At 43.9% G+C, this 19,039-nt stretch overlaps 1 protein-coding gene across 10 annotated transcripts in view; it reads right to left on the bottom strand.

The window, feature by feature from the left end:
• NCKAP5 (NCK associated protein 5) overlaps window positions 1-19,039 on the bottom strand; it is a 1,056,676-nt gene that overhangs the window by 48,213 nt on the left and 989,424 nt on the right. For 9 of the 10 annotated variants that reach the window (XM_077747834.1, XM_077747833.1, XM_077747835.1 and 6 more), the window contains 2 exons: window positions 10,591-10,905; window positions 7,929-8,065 (listed from right to left, as the gene is read on the bottom strand). In XM_077747834.1, coding sequence (XP_077603960.1) covers window positions 7,929-8,065; window positions 10,591-10,905 — 452 coding nt within the window. Of the gene's footprint in view, window positions 1-4,814; window positions 4,948-7,928; window positions 8,066-10,590; window positions 10,906-19,039 lie in introns of all 10 variants that reach the window. The other variant, XM_077747843.1, reaches the window with a different exon arrangement.

Genomic DNA, 19,039 nt, shown 5'->3' with positions numbered 1-19,039 from the left:
TACAGCTCCCCGGGTCTTGCCTCATCCGACAGTCTGCCCCTGGCTTGCTCTCTCTTCCCTTCCCCTTCCACCTCTGCCCCATGCTCCTGCCTTCTCCAAGCCCCTGCCTGCAGGAAAGAGGCAAGAATGTTTGTTATGCTGAGATTAGCAAATGAGAGTGGGCATCTCTCTAGAACAAAGCCACAAAATTACTTCTGTCGGAAACCTCACCCGCTGGGCCGCCTACCCAGCTCCTAAATCCTGCTCCCGCTGCTCTGTGCTAACAACCTGGACTTTTCAAATATATTTCAAAGTTAAGCTAAAGAAACCAACCTTGAAAGAAGAGACATGTATTTACTTTAGTGTTTTATGAGCCCGTAGGCAGGGTTTTGGAAAGTAGGTTTTTGGGGCTACATTCCGTATGATTTAAAGATGCAAGGAGATAGGAGAAACCAGGGAATGTGGGGTCACAGGACACTCCGGTGAAAGGAAAGCCCCCTCCCACCCCCGGGCAGGCTATCGCTGGCAGGGGGGTGGTGGGAGGGTGTGGGGTGTGAGGCAGAGATCCCTGACTGTGCATTCCCCACAAGCCATGGAGGGACAGATTGCCACTTTGAAGTGCCTTCCTCTACCTGTGGGAAACTGCAAGAAGCGAGGGACAGAGGGCATGTGTGAGAAAGGACAGCTATCTTGGAGAACATCCAGTAAGGCTTCCCTGTCTACTGGCAAGTCCGTTCTGCAGGTTGGGGACCTCTATTACAAAATCGTGTTACTTAAAGAGGGAAGGGTGGGTCACTCTCACAGGTGCATGTGACGGAAGCAGGCAAAATGGTGACTGGAAGAGAAGACGATCTTAACCACACACCTAGGACACATACTCCTTGTAGTGTTTTTCTCTGAGTTGTTTCTATTTCCTTTTCAGATCAATTCTGCCAGCATTTAAGAAGTTAACACTGCTGCGTCCACCATACCTGCCCCTTCCCGGGGTTTGCTGGAAGCCAGCACACACCCACAGCCACACCAGCTGTCTTCATACATTCGTTCTTTCTTCCTGGCAACGCTGTCATCAGCCAGGAGGAGCGGCTGCCGGCTCGCCCAGGGTGTGCAAATGACAGCGCTCTGGCAACAAGTTCACTGTTAAAGGCAGAGGGCAGATGCCTGGCTAGAGGAAAGCATCTCTCACTGGCGGTGCTGCTTCCAGAGTTACTCTACTTGGACCTCAGCTTCTTGTCCAAAGAAGCACCACTGGCCCAGAGGCCGCAGCCACTCCTCTCAGATGGGATTTGCTCTGGGTAGAGGGATTAGGGTGAGCAAAGTGAGTATACTGAGAAAACAATGCAGGCCAAGACTCACTTCCTTTTGCAAAAAGAGCAAAAAAGAAGAGTAAAAGGAATAAGTTTACCAGGTCCCCTAACCAAGTCCACCAGGTCCCCTAACCATCCTCTGATGTTCGCTCCTGATTGCTTTGTACGACTCATTTAAAGAAAGCAATGTTGAAGTGTGAACCCTGAAGTACGTTCTTTTATACATCAGTGCTTGTTCATTGACATGGTTTGGCTTAATCTCTCTCTCTCTCTTTTTAAGTTTATTTATTTATTTTGAGAGAGAGTACCAATGTGCACACATGAAGTGGGGAGGGGGCAGGGATGGGTAGAGAAAGAATCCCAAACAGGCTCCTCACTGTCACCGAGAAGCCCCACACAGGACCTGATCCCACAAACCATAAGATGGTGGCCTGAGCTGAAATCAAGAGTCGGATGCCTAACTGACTGAGCCACCCAAGCACCCCTGGCTTAATCTTATCTCCTTTTCCATGTTTTCAAGTTGCCTTTAGGCCATCTTCCTCTTCCTCCATTTACTTCTCTCCCCACCCCCACCCTCCACTGGAAACCCACTGCCAGAGGGGGGGACAGGCTCACTGAATATAAAGCTTACATCCCTCTTTTTGGTAACGAGCCACCTATGGAATCATGGAGCTCCCCCTAAGCTCTGACCTCTTTCTCCACCAGGCTCCTAAGACACCACACTTCTCTGTCTCGCCTCCTCCCTCCCTACTTGCTCCTGCTCACTTTCCTTTAGGGGCTGTTTCTTTTCTCCCTGACCTGTCAACTTGGGAGGACCAAGTCCTTTCTTGGTCGACACTCCCTCCCCTCCTGACCTCATCTGGATGCGCCTTGTGCTGATGCTCACATGCACATCTCTAGACCGGACTTCATCTGCTGAAGCCACAGATGCCCACAGCCCACGGCCTACCCAGTGCCTCCCCCTGCTTCACAGGCATCTCACACTGAGCATGTCCACGATGCTTCCCCAAGCTCCCACCTGAGCCTTCTCCACTTCAGGCAGCAGAATACCGTCCCTTCCAGGACCCGAACCTGGGATCCACACTTGACTCTGCTTTTTCCTCCACCCTTACTCTCTAATCTATCAATAAATTGTGGGGGCGCCTAGGTGGCTTAGTCGGTTAAGCATCCAACTTTCGCTTAGGTCATGATCTCACGGTTCGTGGGTTCGAGCCCCGCGTCGGGCTCTGTGCTGACTGCCAGCTCAGAGCCTGGAGCCTGTTTGAGTCTGTGACTCCCTCTCTCTCTGATCCTCCCCTGCTCACGCTGTCTCTCTCTCTCTCCTAGAAATAAATAAAACGTTTAAAAAATAAATAAATAAATTGTGTTGTCTTTTTCATTAGATCTGGAATCATGCCATTCTCACTCCCTGTGTTGTATTAGATACATGTGGCTATTAATATTTAAGTTGAACTTAGTTAAGATAAGAAATAATAAAATAGAGGAAAAAATGGAATGGACCAAGTGAGAACTCTTAAGAAAACAAGAATAAAAATTAAATTTAAGAGTTGCATTCCTTACTTGTACCTGCCACATTTCAAGTGCTTATGGGCCACATGTGGCTAGTGGCTCTGGTACTGGACAGTGCAGATGCAGAACATGTCCATCCCTGCAGAGGGCATGAGTGGCCAGTGCTGCTCACTCCTTTCATCGAGGCCACTCTGTCCCAGCCACTGAAATCTCTTGCCTGGATACTATAATGGCCTCTGATCTGATCTTGCTTCTTCAGTCTTCACAACATGGCAGCCAGAGCGATCCTTTGGAAACATCTCACGTTATGCCTCTCCTCTGCCCAAGGTCATCCAAAGATCCCATGCGTGTCTAACAGAGAAGAAGCTAAGTCTTCGGAATGGCGAGCAAGCCTTTACGAGCTCTGGCTCCTTTAATGTGTCTGACCTGGTCTCCCCCACCTTCCAAAATGGTCTGGCCACAACCACGCTGGCCTCCTGCCGCTCCAGCCTCCAGGCTTCTGGACTGGTTCTTTCCTCTGCTGAGCACGCTTTCCCCCCCAGATGTTTTCCTGGTTCACTCCCTCTCCTCCTTCCAATATCAAATACCACCTTCTCAGTGAGGCTTGTTTAGATCCCTTCTAAAAATGTAAACCCACCCCTCCCCTCCAAGCAGTCTCACCCTTCCGTACCCTACCCTGCTTCACCTCGTCTTTTCCACAGCCCTTATCTCCTTTCAACAAATGATATGCACTTACTAGTTATCTTTTCTAGTGTTTACTCTCTGGCAGGGAATTTTGTCTAAATATTTGTTCAATAAATAAATGGAATTTTGGAGCTGAAAGGGCCTGTGGAAATCATTCTTTAATGGAGCAGCTGAAGGTTAATGAGGTGAAGTTAGCTACTGTGGACGCACAGTAAGTTCAAGGGAAATGCTTGGACCAGGAGCTGGCCTGGTCCTAGTTGTCTTCTGGGCAGTCCCATGACAATGACCTTCCGTCTCCCTTTCTCTGTCACAACCAGAGGGGCACTGACAAACCACAGGGAACCGGCAGGGATAACAAATGTGAGGACAACCACCGAACTGCTATGCCAGGGGTATTTGTCACTTTCTTCTTGGTAAGACTATGACTGAACCATTGGTCTTGCTTCTCAGGTGACATGCAGGAAGCAAGGAACAAATGGGAAGGAAGCTCAAGCTGATGGCTCTTCTCAGCCCAATAGGGTACAGGGCCAAGACTCTTGGAAAACTGGAAACACACATGGTTGCTAGGCTTTCCCTAAAGCCATTTGTCAATCTTGTAAAAAAGAAAGTCATGCTTTCATCATATACTTGCTAACTTAGTATTAGGAAAAAAGTTGATTAGTAGGAACAAAATGATCCTCCATTGCATCACTGGACTATTTCTGACGACCCAGAGTAGATGAGAAGGAAAGTGGATCCCAGATCCCAGTTTGTGTCACGGGTCCATCTGTCTTCCTGTAGCTATAAGGAAAGGCCGTGTGAACATACACATTTTTAAATGCCTCAGGATGATGGCTTTTCTGCTGCCAATTCCGATTCAAGAAGAAAACACAGTGAGCAAGTCTGAACTTCATAAACAGATCTGTTCATCACGGCATGGCTCACAGGTGCAGAGCTCTGCAGCGCGATATTAGTAAAAAGCCTGGAAGACTCCATCCATGGCTCACTGGACGATTTAACTTGCCAGAGGATGCAATTAAGAACAAAGTTATCTTTCTAGTCATTTCTTCATTACGGAGATAACTCAATTGGAGACTTTTTGGGAGATGCCAGATTTGGAAATAAAATCCTTATAGACTGCACTGAAATGTCATGAAGATTATACCAGAAAACAAATTGATACCCATAGACAATCTTCTGTACATACCAGAAAATTAGATCTCAGGGGAGAACGTGGGGCTAAGATGTAAAGTCAAGGGTGGCGGGGAGGGGTGGAGGCAAAGTACAGTGAAAGGCAAAATCAGCGGCTTCTGGGAGAGAGAGAGGAGCCCCGAATGCCCAGATGCTCCCCGAAGTTACCTTGGGTGGCGCTCTTCATTGCTTTCACTAACTTGCCCCTTCCAGCTCCAAAACCATTATTTCCATAGTGCAGGTCACTTTCACTATCACTGCCACCACTGGCAGAGTACGCACACATTCTGGGTACCTTGTCCTGAATAAGTAATACGAGACTGTTAAGATTATTCACGCAAGTCAAAACGGGGCAGAACATCCTGTGAGGATGGCAAACAGTTTCAGAGTTGGCTGGCTGTGTGCGCGCACACAATTCCATTCCGCTGCCCCGCCCCCAAGAACAACTCGGCTTTTCCTTTCTATCTGCCTCACGCCGAGCTGGCACAGTTTACTCAATTAATGGAGCTACAGAAACAGGGCTGAGGTAATGAAGCCATTGACCACTCGGAGGCCATTGTCCCAGGCCCAGGAAAGTCCTTGCATTTACCTGCTCTGCATTTTGTACCCTTCTTTATGGGATCTTATTTTTCTCAAGTGCCTATTGTGAGCAGCTCTTCCAAGCCTAATGGCTTATTTGTTTAACGGATCTCAGCATTGGCTTTCGAGTATCAGAGGGTGTGGAAAAATCAGCCTTGAGCACAGAAGAATCCATGCTTGCCTAATTTATAATTTTCTTCTATCCTTTGAAAGGACAGGAGACTTTCAAAGCATGCAGTTACTAACCCTATATAATCCTTGAATCAGACTGAAAGTTCATGGGTTGAGGGACTCAGTCTCCCCTCCTGCTCTCATGCACACACAGCCTGACTCTTGAGATGTCACTGGTGTGGTGATATGGCCCTGCCAGGAATTCTTGAGGTGGCTGATACCATACAAACCGTGTCCCCTTCGTGCCTAGAATCAGAATACAAGATCTAAGATGGCAACTTGGTGTACAGAATTAGAAAAGAATGTCTTTTAAGTTTGCAGGCTGCCCCATTAGAGCCTATTATACCCCATCCATCCTAGAGAGTTCGAGTACAGATGTATGGGATGGATCTCTAACGTCTGTTAGGGAGGATGTCATTCCACTGGAAATTATAAAAACATACTTTAGGATGTCAGCTCCCTCAGCTAGGGTTATGAGTTTAAGCAGCAACTCATTCCTTTATACTTTCATTCATTTACTCATTCATTCACTCATTCAACAAATGTTTATTGAGTGCCTATTCTGTGCAAGAGGTGTGCTAGCCTCTGGGGTTACAGAGCTCAATACAAGAGATATCATGTCCTCACGGACACGTCTCCTGGCTGTGGCTCTAGGGAAGCCCCACACCTAGAGTTCTAGCAGGACCCCAGTAACACTTTCTGGGTTTGATGAGATGCATATTGTCATCTCTCCATTCAACAAACACGAGTGGAACCAGGTGCTGTGCTGGGTGCTAAAAAAGTAAGCTAACTCTTGCTTCTAAATTTCGCTCCCTGGTAGTCAGCAGAGCAGGGTTCAACAATCCAAGCCACAGCAGTCAGTCTCTCAAATCAGAGCAGGATTTCCAGCGGGCAGAGCTGGGGCAGGATGAGGGAGAGAACCCCCAAGAGGCATACATATTTGGTGGGCATATATGTTGAGAAAGGGGTGTCCTGCCTTCACTTGTAGGCCGACAGCACTCCCCTGGCTGACACTCAATTGTTGTTGGACTTGCCTAAACCCTTTTGCAACTGTCACCACCTGTTGTTTTTGAGTGATTTGCCCTCCAACTTTGGGTGTCTTCAGGGTTTTCTCAACTTGTCAGTCCCCAAAGCAAGCACAGGGTCCTTGGGACAGTGCATGGACCAGCAACATCAGCGTCGCCTGGGAATTTGTCAGAAATGCTTGGACCTCAACCCATCAGTACCAAATGGGACATGGTGTGAGTGGATCTATAGGTGTCCAGGTGACTCTGATGCCCACTCACGTTTGGGAACCACTGCTTTGGAGGAGTCTTTAACGCTTCTATGTTTAAATTAAGGCATGATAAAGTACAGTGGCTTACTCTGTTCTCTCCTAGGCTCCTGCCTTATAGAGGCTGCCCTTCTGAGTGTTAGACATGGAAATCAGAGGGCTGAATTCTAGTCCTGACTCCTCAGTGACTTTCCCGTGGACCCTGAGGCTGGTGTGGCACCTCTCTGGAGTTGTGTTCTCTGCTGTAAATTGAGACTGTGAGCCCAGAGGATCTCTTTTTCTACGTGTCTATGACACCATGCTGAGGTGCTAAAGGCTGAAAGAGGATTCGGCTGCATTGACTGTGGTGGACTCCAGATGTGGGGCAATTTGGGTATCTTCTCATCATAGTTGGTAGGAACTCTAGTAGAAATAGCAATGGGGGCTCCTAATGCCAGGATTGGAAGAGGCAAAGGCAGCAGGGATGGGAAGAGTCAAGGAAAGGTGGGGAAGCTCTGTTAATTGATCCGTATGTTCTTCTTCCCCTACCTTCTCACTACCAGGCATCCCCAAAGACACTAAAGGGGCCCAGCTCCAGGAATTTGAGAGATAGGGAACAGGTTGAATATGGCTTAAGTAACAGGCTGGAGGAGGTAAACAGGAAGAAGCCTAGGAGGGAATACCAGGTAATCCTGAGGGGTGACAGAAATGCCCCTGAGCCACAAGCAACTTCCCAGGTCCAGTCACACATCAGGAGTCCTCTGTGGGCCATCTCAGGGTAGATGAAGAGCCCATGGCAAAAAGGATGGGACTGAAGAGACAGAGATCTCACTGATGCTGGCCAGCCATTTGCCTATTCCAGACCTCAGTTTATGCCTCCCTAAAAGAAGTATAATTATACCTCCATTACCTGTCTCATAGGAACAAGGTACAGGATAAAGAGTAAGGATAAGATAATGAAAAAGTATCAATGACTCATTCTCAGTGGTGCTCTTATCTTGGGATAGAGAATGCCTGTCCGTGGCACCTAATCTGGACAGATCGTCCACGCCTCGAGAATCTAGGTGCAGAACTGTGAAAGTGTTTCACTTCCTCCCAATAACTCATGGTATCACTTAATAATTCAAGAAGAAAGGCAAGCCCTGGACCTTAGTTTTGATTCACCAAGCCAGTGACAAATTTGATTCAAAAGTTGAATCTTTCGTAAAAGTGCTTAAGGAGATCATTGTTCACCGTCAGGAGGAATAGTGGAGGGGGCCTTCCTGCCAGCCTCCCCTTACCTGGGTCTCAGCTGTGGGGTCTCCACCCTCCCAGTCTGGGAACTGCTCAGGTTCCATTGTGTTTTCGGCATATTCAAATGACGAGCAGGTCTGAGGCCTTGGCTCTGCTTCATTCTGCTTTTGGGAATTGATTTTTCCTACATGAGAAAATGTATGTGAAACCACAATCAGCTTTCTTCAGCTCTTTCCAAGTTCAGGGAGGGAAGTGAGGGAGACATTCAGAAATTAATAAGAATAATAATAACAACAATAATAATAATAAGTCCAAATACGCTCAAAGCTGGGTAGGCTAACATTCTGTCTGCAGCAAGCTTGTGCTAACTATACATCTGCATTGCATGTTGTGTGGGTATCTGTCGAGGATGTCCACCTTGGGGAGCTGAAGGCAAACTTTCCCATAAAATGTTGATAGACTTTCCATGTGAGGAAGAGGTCAGAGGGAAAAATCATTTGAGAAACACTGAGTAGTCCTCAAATAGTGTTATCCATCAGATAACAAAAGTCTTCCTGTTTGGAGCACTTCTCAGAGCCTTCATTGTGCTACTGGAAATTGTCATTATGTCCAAACCCATCATGTCCAGGATTTGAATTAGAAGCCCTTCCCAAACATACTTGGGCAGGGAACCCTTATTTTCCTAGAATACCCATTAAGGTCATTCCCAACACACTCATAATGTGCAACGGGAACTTTGCTCTAAAGGCCTGGCAAGGCAATACTTTTCAAGCTTTTATGTGCCTACGCATCAGCGGAGTTTTTGTTAAATCTCAGATTCTGAATGAGCAGGTCTAGAGTGCGGGTCTGAGATTCTCCATTTCTGAGAAGCTCCCAGGCGATCCAGATGAGGCTAGCCCATGGATCACACTTTGAGTAGCAAGGGTGTAATTAGCAAGGGATGATTAAAGAAAGTTCCTCCATTACCCTTAAGAGTAGATTAACCTGCAGAGTGTATTCCTTCCTCATGCCAGAAAAGAGAATTGCTGTTATTATCCCCCAGCCTCAGTGATTACCAACAGGACATGCTGTGATAGCCTCTCAACAGCATTTTACTTGTGAGCAGAAGCAAAGTAATTGTATTTTCAGCAGCACTGAGAGATTTGTACAGTTACCTCTATTTTTGATACGGGGATAAGTGAAAAACCAATTCAAATACAGGCATTTAACAGGAAGTGACTCCTTCTCTAAGCAGGAATAACTTCACTTTCCTTTTGTTCTAGCTAGTTCTCCATTCCCTAGTTTTTTAATTGAGTAACCAATGGCCATAGAGAAAAGAGAAGCCTTGGAAAGGCAGCCCTGCCTCTGGACCACAGTGATGGTATCCATCGGTAGACAGGAAGCTTTGGGGTGGGAGTCACAAAAATACACTGTAGTTATGTTGACCTCAGACTCTACCACATACGGCTGTTTTATAACTCTCCATGACAATTTAATTAAGACACAAACCTCCAAAAATCCAGTGCAGTGAATATTAGCAGCAAGATCAGAACAATCTCCTTCCAATCCCCTTCTTATGAAGCAATTCAAGGCTTGTGGTTTCTATTCAATTTGTTATAATGACAGTGTTTAATCATGAAGTCTACTCGGCAGCCCGCCGCTGAATTGAGGTCACACATGTGACTATTCAAGCATGGAGCACATAATCTATAACTAAGATTTTGCCCCTGAGTCTCTGGAGGCTGTGTCATTAATTAACAATGCATTTATTTAAAAAATAATATGCATTACAGCCTTTTAAAATGTAGCCTTGGCTTGAAACGAGCAGAAGTTTGTGATGAAACATTCATGGCAGTTAGTATTATTGTATGAAGAGCTCAGCCATGGGATTAGCTCAATCACATTTATTCAAAGATATTTAATTAAACGCCTTCTTTTCTAATTTCTCAAAAGCCTATAGTATAATTTCTACTTTGGCTCCTTTCTAGTCATCAAATTATAAAAGAAAGTCTTTAGAGTTCTCGTTTATATGCTTATACATGTCATAAATGCAACATAGGCCATGCAAGTTAAAAATTATTTAGGATCATCCTGCACTGCAATAAATATTTTTAATCTTGAGGGAACAATGAAGAAACTTTGACCCTTAGCCTGGTCCTATCTTTAATCAGGGAAGCTTGTTTCAATCGACTGTGACAAAGGGCAGTACGTCTCTTCACGGAGGCTCATTCCAGTGTATCGCAGTTAACGCGCAATCTACTCCTGATCCATCAAACAGATTTTTTATAGTTCAGCATATAAATATATTTGAGCGGGACAGGAATATATCAGAAGACAAAAATTTCTGGTTAGAGGGCAAACAACATTTCAGCTAAATTTATGTCTTGTGCCTAACCTGGTCTATATTCAGATTTAGGTTTTACGAGATAAAATCCTATGGGTATATTGTATGGTTTTTATTCTTAATCAATTTGTATATCCATATGCCCGTGCTTATGTGTGCGTGCGTACACTCTTTAATGTAATGCTAAGAGTAGATGATGTTTAACATTTGTCTTTTTACTTTTTGGTTGAGGACCTCTAGGGATGTTCATGCATCCACATCCCCATTGGGCAGAGGTCACTGACTGAACTCCCGGTGGAAACCTTTTCTTCTGCCTGTTTTCCATTTTTTAAGTGCATTATTTTGGTGTGGAAACAATCTGATTTGGAAAGTCATAGGCATTTTACCTGAGGAGGGTGGTTTGGGGAGGCGACTTTCAAGAGGACGCATCCCCCTGGCGGTCATGATGGGGTCGGAGGTGGAATGAACAATGGCATTATCTGCAGAGGCGCGGCGGTCTGCAGAGGAAGGCACTTCTCGTTCAAGGGTCTGAGCTCTGACAGAAGAGGCTGCACAAAGTGCTGGCTGGAGAGACATGATGGGCTCCGTGTCCTCTGGGGAGTCTGGGTGGCATGTGTACCGCCCTGTGGAGCGATTTCCAGAGTCTGGGAGGGGGAAGGTTCCAATCCCACTGTCCAGTGTCCTCATCAGGCAGTTTGATTCTAGACCAAGTAACAACATAGTGAGGATTAGACAAGACTCACATAAAGGTAAAAAGGATCATGAGCATTTGTATCTGATCTGGAGAAAGGAGTATATCTAGAAGGAAGAAATACTATTAATGGGGTAGTAAATTTCCAGTGAGTGGCATCATAAAGTTTAATTAAACATGGAGATACTCCCTCCACTTAATATGAGGTACGACAGCTAGCCATTCCTGGCAGTAAGAGTCACAGGTACATTTCCCTGGATGGCTCTCTAGAATTATCGTAGAAAAAGAACAGTCATTAGAGACCAAAACATAGTTTTGGTAAACTTTATTTAATTGGGAATCATAGGACTTCAACCAATTAGGTGAAATTTATTAACCGAAATACGATGAGTAATGAGCCCACATAACACATTGAAGTGCTGTCCTAACAAAGGTAATAGTGCGTCTCTTACATGAATTATCATCCACTTGGCAATTAACTAAGTCTCTGGCCTCTCAAATTTAATTGTGCGGACAAGTAATTCACGTACTATAAGGGTTATCCCAAAACATACCTTACCCATGGTAACAGCACTGTATCATGTGGGCTTCATCTGACCCAAGTGCCATTTGAGGTCAATTTGTTGAGAAGACCACAGAGCCACTTCCTGTCTTTTACTGACTTGATGTAATGACAGCCCAAAGCTCTATGGACTTCTTGTCACTCCCAGAGATCCCACTATTCCCCAAAGCAAATCAAGTTGATTTCACCATATGGGAGTAACAAATTTTGCTGTGTTTCATCTTTAAGAAATTTTAGACACAGACAAAAACACAATATCTGAAAAATTTATTATGTATTTGATTTCTAAAATGGTGGTATGATTTATCCAAGCCAATGAGACAGCTTCTAAGATCTGTTTCTCACCCCAAAGTCTCCTGTTTATTTGACAATCTTAGAATAAAGCATCCCTAGTAAAGTTTGTGTCAGTAGTTTATAAGTCTAAGTAAGAGACACAATTGAGCACCCTTTAAGGCATGGTGGAGAATATAACAGAATAGGGCATAATCTTGGCATCAAGAGGCTCATTAGTAAACATTTTACAGTGAACAATGGCTTGGAAAATGGTAAATGTCAATAACTATTATATGAACCCCAACACAGGATTCTTAACCTCTTGAGGTTTCAGGTTCCTTATAGGATTGATGTGAAGATAAAACTGTGTTTGCCACCTGATCTCTAGAATTGAGAATGACACCAAGCATACTGTGAGGTGGCTGGAAGAATTAAATACTGAGCAGTGACATATACAAAATGCTTAGCATATTTATTAGATATTAGCAGATAGCTGGTAGTGTAACCATCAGTGCCTTTCTTATATAATCTCCTTTGTTGCTGAGCAATTAGTATCAGAATTCCCAAATCTGTCCATTCCCTACCCTCTTCCTCAAAACCTCTTAGCTGTAAATGAGTGGAAGAATTCTGGGAACTTCCTAATAGTAAGGTAAAAAACAAAAGGGTAGGGGTGTGGATAGACGTGGTTGTTTTAAGTTCTAGCAGGTTTGGTGCTGGGTTTGGAAGCACTGGGAAGACAGTCCCTATCAAAGGAGAAGGTTCTGTTTTGAAAGGTATATTTAGTGTGAAGTTGCAGATACCCTCTCTCATTTAGCCATCTCATATGCCATCCGATCTCAGTTACTGGTTAGGGATTGCAGGGGCCTTGATTCAAAGGACCATGTTCTGGGATGGGCTTTTGTTTTTCAGGATCACGAGGGCTAAGTTTTAGGCCCATTCATTTCAAGGCCTCCACCAGGCCAGCTTTACTCTGTCAGATTTGAAGATTACTCTTTATCTTCTCTATTCATTTTCTCCTCAGTTAAGGGGACCTGATTGTTAGAGAAGGGCCTTTCTGAGAAATGAACAGATGTTTGCATGGGGAGGCATTGCCAGAGAGTTAAAAAAAAAAGAGCCTGTTATTCAGAATTTGAGGTCCTTCTTTCATTTTAGCCTAGAAATACAAAACCCTTCAGATTTAGCATGACCATGTGTTGTACTGGAGCAACGGTAAGAGTCTGAACTACTTTAGTCTTAGACGGGAGCAAGTGGGTCTTCATCAGAGCTGACCCAGGACCTGGGAACGGGAGGCAGACTCATGGCACGTGGAGGTGTGTTAGTTTCCACAGGCCCCGGGTCACCTCCCATAACATTTTACTCCCAGCACCTTCAGGGATGCACCTGAACTAAAGGGTGCTCAGCAGGATGAGACAGGAGGATCTCTCTTCCTTTTGTGGGCATGCATCATCACATTTGGCTACTTGGTGTGGCCAAAGGACTGCCCTCCTTTCTTTGCATCAGTCTTCATCTTCAGTTGTTAGAGGGTGAGAACTACTATCACCATCTACAAATGAGGAATCAAAGCTCAGAAGGTAAAGTACCTTGCCCAAGGCCTTGCACTATAAGGAAAGAGGTTGGATTTGAATCCAGTCAGATGTATCTACAAAGACCATGCTCTTAACCATCAAACTGTCCTGATACTTTCCCAAAGTATAGATAAATCCAGATGTGGGGTCCACTCATTTAATAGTCATTGAGGCAGCCTTGGGAACAAAAGCTCACAGAAAGCCCCTCTGCTCCTCAGCAAGAGTTCAGCTTCTCCCCTGGAATTGGAGCAGGTGCCTGAATTCTAGCTGGTTCCTCTGCTCCCCATCCTGAGTCTACTGTTGACATTCTCTGTATCTAGGTGGTTGTTGTCTCGTCATGTAAGTTGCCCGCACCCCCTGATCGGCATGGTTTCTGATAATGATGATTGCTCAGTAACTCTTCTCTCTGCCTTCTTCAGTTGCATCCATAGACTTTCACGCTAACGTTTTTCTGGCATTAATCTTTGTTCTTTGGACTAGCCCATAGGCATTTACTCCAAGGGCAGTTTTTCTGTCTTTGTCTAAGAACTCTCTCCCCTCCAAGTATTTGACGGGGAGCGCTGAATCCAGTCCTCTCAAATGGAGAATCAAAAAGCAAAATGAGATCATAGGTTGCCTTTTTAGTGACTTTCTGGGGGAAAAGCCCCAGACACCAAAGCCTGTGTGTGCTGGTCTGGCCTATAACACAAGGCAGGAAATTGGGCAAGGAGGGGTATGTGGTAGGAAAAATGATGAAGGCTGTCTACGTATAGGACCCTTTGGAAAATACCAACATTTTCTGGTTCCTGTCCCCTTAATCATTTTTCTTTCTCTTTCCTTTAAAAATATTGTCATACCAGAATCTATGACACAGGACCTTTGGTATTCCTGAGTTCTCAGATTCTCTGAAAAGTGTATGACACTAAACTCACAAACCACCTGCTATTAAAGTCACTTATTTCTAAAAATTACAGATGCCAAATGTAGTGAATTTGAAGAACTCATTTGTAAGTACCTATGAAAAGAGGTGTAGACAGTCAGGGATTCAGACACCATATGCCAGGTTTCACCCTCAAGCAAATTTTTCCAGAATGCATCAACCTTTGGAAATGGAATTTACATTGAAAAATGCTGACACCTTCTTTATGTAGTTTCTTTAAGGTGCTGTAAGTTTCTCACAGTTCATAAAAATACTGTAACCTGAAAAAGTATAAGATATTGTATTTCTGAAGCCAGTTTTTTTTTTTTCTGAGAGAATTAAAAGAACTCGCAAAGTAATTAATTGGCTGTGATAGGAACAAAGTTCAAAGTGGCAAGCTGACCTCGCATCTCGAATGAGTTGACAGTCTTGATCTCGACAAGTCTAAGTTCACATTTGTGGCCGTGAGAACATCTGCCAACAGGGCCTTGCTAATGAGTTCAAGGGTTGGGTCTCTGGATGGACCAGCAGGTTTCATTCTTCCAAGGTCACCAATCACACCTCTGACCTTGGTTAGCTCTCCCATCTACTTCTCATTGTCCTATTTGCCTTCTATCTCCCACTCTCTCATGGTTAAGTTCTCTCACTTATGGGCACCAACCAGCCCTAGGCATTTCATTGATGACTCACAGGGGTGCTTCCCAGTCCTTTTAAAGTCATGGTGCACATAGAAAATTTGTAGCTCACTGAGGAAAACACCAGCTACCCCAAGGAAAACACTGGCTACTTGAGAGCTGAGGGCTCAACATCTCAAAACCTCTATCAGCAGCAGAATGGCAGGGAATCTCTTACAGGATGGATTCAGGATCTTTTGCTCACACCTTGAATGCATCACCTTGCAGATTTCTGGAGGCAAGGAGATGGATACCTTTTTGGTCTCTTAGCAGCTGACACAAAAATATCTAGGCCCTCCTTCTTTGGGATAAAAGCTTAGAGTGCTTGGGTTAGGAATACTGTTTGGCATCAAAGCTTCAGTACAGAGGGACGTTGCTGTACCTAAAAGGGAGACAAGCAGCCCATGAGTGGGTGAGTAGCCGGAAAGGGTGAGGTTCTGCATGGGATGGTGGCAGAGAAGACATTCTGGAGAAACTGTCAGCTGTTAACTTAGGGTGCACAATGTAAAATCCCCAGTCACTTCACCAAGGAGCATTAGAATTTAACTAAGTCTCCTGTACCAGAGGCCTCGGCAGGTGGTTTTAGTTTTCTCATCTGAAAATTAGATCATACAGCCTTCTTTATTGGGGGTGCCCTGAGGACTAGAATCATAGCACCTAATACACATAGCATGGTGCCTGGAACAGAAAATAGCACAATTCTAAAAATAAATGTTATTAGACTGTAAACATCCTGTGGGCAGACTGGATCCTATTTATTTCTTATATGAGTCCATTCCTGATTCTATATAGTCCTTTTTCAACAGTATGGTAATTATATGCTGATAGAGCTGATAGTAATAATAGGCTGATCGAGTAATCTCCATCACCCGTGCTCAGCGCAGTGCCTGGCACAGAGTCAGTTCTCACTGAGTGTAATGAAGAGAACAGGTGAAGAAAAAAACAGCTCTAATTTTTAGAAAATTCTTCCTGAAATCAAATTGAATATGAAGCTTTCCTTTTGAAATCCCAATCGACTGCCTTTTGTTCTGACTCTAGGAACCAAAGAAAAGAGCTGACTTCTTTCTCCTATGTAGCTATTTTTCACATACAGCCAGACTTCATTAATTCAGATAGCCAGAGGGATAAGATCATTCAGAATTATTGAATATTTTAAAGACCAATTTCTTAATACTTCCAAGCCCTTAGAACAAGGGTCCGTAACCAAGACAAAGGAGAGCTCCTGGAATGATGTTTCAGGGTCTTCCTCAGTCTCCTGCCCCACCTCCCGTTCCCCCACCCCCTGCCCCCCAAAGCATCACTGGTGGGCAGGTTTCATATCTAACAGAATCCAGAGTGGCATCATCACCCTGGCCCTCATCCTCAGGAATGCTGAGTGCTAGTATCCCACTTAACATCAGTGCCCACAGTAGGATAAGAACTAAGCTCTCAGAGTGACAAGTTCCTGGGAACATTTGTAGTGAGTAGATGAGATTACACAGTAACATCTTATATGTATTTACACAAAACAATGAGTTTCTCTCCTTTAAAACAATTTGTTCTCTCAAGTGGATTGTCTAGGCTTCCTCCAAACTTGTTTTATACTATTTCTTTACACGGTAATGTTATCTTTAAAAATAGCTGCAAAGGGAAAAGTTTATTTCCAGCACTGTTTCAGTTAATATAAATATCCAGCTTGGTGGAATCTGAATTAGCAATGATTTTGAGTGTTTGGAAAATGCTGCTGATTTTCCCTCAGACTTCTTCTTTACGTATTCAAATGTCTTGAACTTTTTCTCACACCATTTTTTTTTCCTCACACATTTGTGCAATCCTATCGCACAAATCTGTAATCATTTGAATATGTAAACCCAAACTCCTGGTATTATTAATGTATTTGTGCAAAGAGGTTATTGCACAGAATAGGCTTGACAAACCCTAACTTGAGTTCTAAGTTACTCTGAATATTCAGAAGAACGAAGCGAAATATAATCAGCGTCTGAGCTGGAAAGAGAAGGCTTGAAGACCTGTGTGGCTACCTGCTAGCTGTGTGGCAACAGGGTCTGGAAACTATTCTGACCGCATACAGCGACAGCTCATTTGTAATAAGCCTGGCACCATGCTCATGACCAAGCTGGCGTTCTATAAGTTTTCACACGTGGTTGTCAGGGAAAGGTGGGGGCCCCTCACTCACACCCTGTCGTGGAGTCCAAGGTAATCAAACTTCCATCTGTCTGGTGAGTATTCTACTGCAGCACCTGGGTACATTTTACCAGACAACTACCTTGCGGTTGTTTCCTAAGCGATTACCTTTTGGCAATCATTTCCTTGGGGGTTAGCTGACTGTCATCATTAATGAGCGATTGTGAAGACGGAACAAAGTACTTGGAATTGGCTGCAGGCTGTCTCATGTAAAAAAAAGGTGGAGTCTGTTCTCTCAAGAAATCCATTTTGGGCTTGGCACCTGAAAAGCCTCGTAAAGAACCTACATGAATGATGTTTACTGATGTCCCTTTGCCCACAGACTTATTACATTCTCAGAGAACATTCGCAAATTAGTAAGCCATGGCTTTCAGTTAGCAAAAGTATAGCTCGTCTATCCTAAACAGTGTATTTGCTCCTGTGCAGTGACCTACCCTCTCTTACAGGATCAAACAAACTACTTCAGTAACCGTTGAGTTTTATCCTCTTCAGCATTAATAAGTCCTAGGAAAGTGGAAATTTTAAAATTCAGACTCTTTTTGTCTTTGAGGATTTCAATCCTATCTACAAGTTTCAGCCAAAAATGCAGTGAGGACCCAATACAATCTATATGGGTGCTTAATATTCTTGCCACATTATTAACTGACATGCTTTCTCCTAATGCAAGTGGTCATGTAAGTAAGCCTTTCATGAGTTCTTCCCAGGTTCCTAAACATCTTTAAGCTATGTGTGGTATTGGCACCAGAAACTTAAACCACAGATGGGAGAACAGATCTCTTTATTTGCACATCCTTCTCTTCATCTGTATGGCTGAAACAAGCTAAAAAAAAAAAAAATAAGCCCGTGCCAAAGCCACATCAATTACATTCAGGTTATTGATTCTGAGTTGGCTCCGTGGTATTTTTCAGAGTCGTCAGAAACGACTATATTGGCTATTTATTTACAACCATGGGGTAACTTTGGCTGTGGCATTAAGATGACCTTCTGGAAGAGTAAATTCAATTTGATGGCTTTGGAACACATGAGAATTTTCAGCTTCTGAATTCCAAATGGATTTAAGCTTTCTGAGACTTGAAAAGTATATAGAAGAATGGAAATTTGTTTTCCAATCCCCTATGCTCTCTTTGAAATAAAGAAAGACCTGAATGTTGGATGGTGGGGGTCTGGATTTCTATTATACTGGGAATGAATATGAGAAAAAATATAGGAAATTAACATTACAAAAAATCAGAGGGACAAACCAGACCATGAAATTTCTTTGTAAAGATGAAGATAAGTTAATTAAACCACCATAGAAGACTTGCCACCTTAGGCTGGGGTTGGTATCTGGTGAACAAATATTCTACATCTGATAGTAGCATCACATAAAATATTGTGGCAAGATGTCATTTAAGAATATAAACTGGAGAAGGTGAGAAATGGGTTCCAAATGCCCATGTAGATCATAAATTCATAGAAATACTTCTTGAATTCAGTCCCACATCCAGCTGGTAAAACCCTTGAAGGAAAAAAATAATTCCTTATGTTTGTTACGTGTTCCTTCCTGTCACTGACACTAGCACAACCTCTTCTAAGGTTCTGAGGGTTGTCTTGGTCTAGTATTTTGGGATTTGTTATGCAACTTTCCAAACTCTTCTTGATTTAAAAAAATGTTGATAATTATCTCTATTTTCTTATCCCCCCCACTGAAACATCTTGAGATCTTCACATAATTCCTTCATGTTGTGCTATGCTACTGTGCTTGTTGCATGAAACTATGCTCAGACTCGTATGCAACACTGACTGTGATACAAAAGAGTAGCCTGACTGACCAGTATGGTTTAAGTGCCGGCATATGTTTGAATTGGTCCGCTGATCTAGGAACAGACTTTGATCCCAGACTTCTATATCCTATTTTGGGAGTCACTACTTCAATTCAACATCTTTGATGATTAGCATACACACAGATCCCTCCAAACTCCCCACAAAGCAATGACTACCCCTTGAGCACT

This window comes from Crocuta crocuta, unplaced genomic scaffold, assembly GCF_008692635.1.
Source record: "Crocuta crocuta isolate KB4526 unplaced genomic scaffold, BGI_CrCroc_1.0 scaffold427, whole genome shotgun sequence".
Lineage (NCBI taxonomy): Eukaryota > Metazoa > Chordata > Mammalia > Carnivora > Hyaenidae > Crocuta > Crocuta crocuta.
Note: the sequence above shows the minus strand (reverse complement) of the source record. Positions and strands in the feature narration are given on the sequence as shown.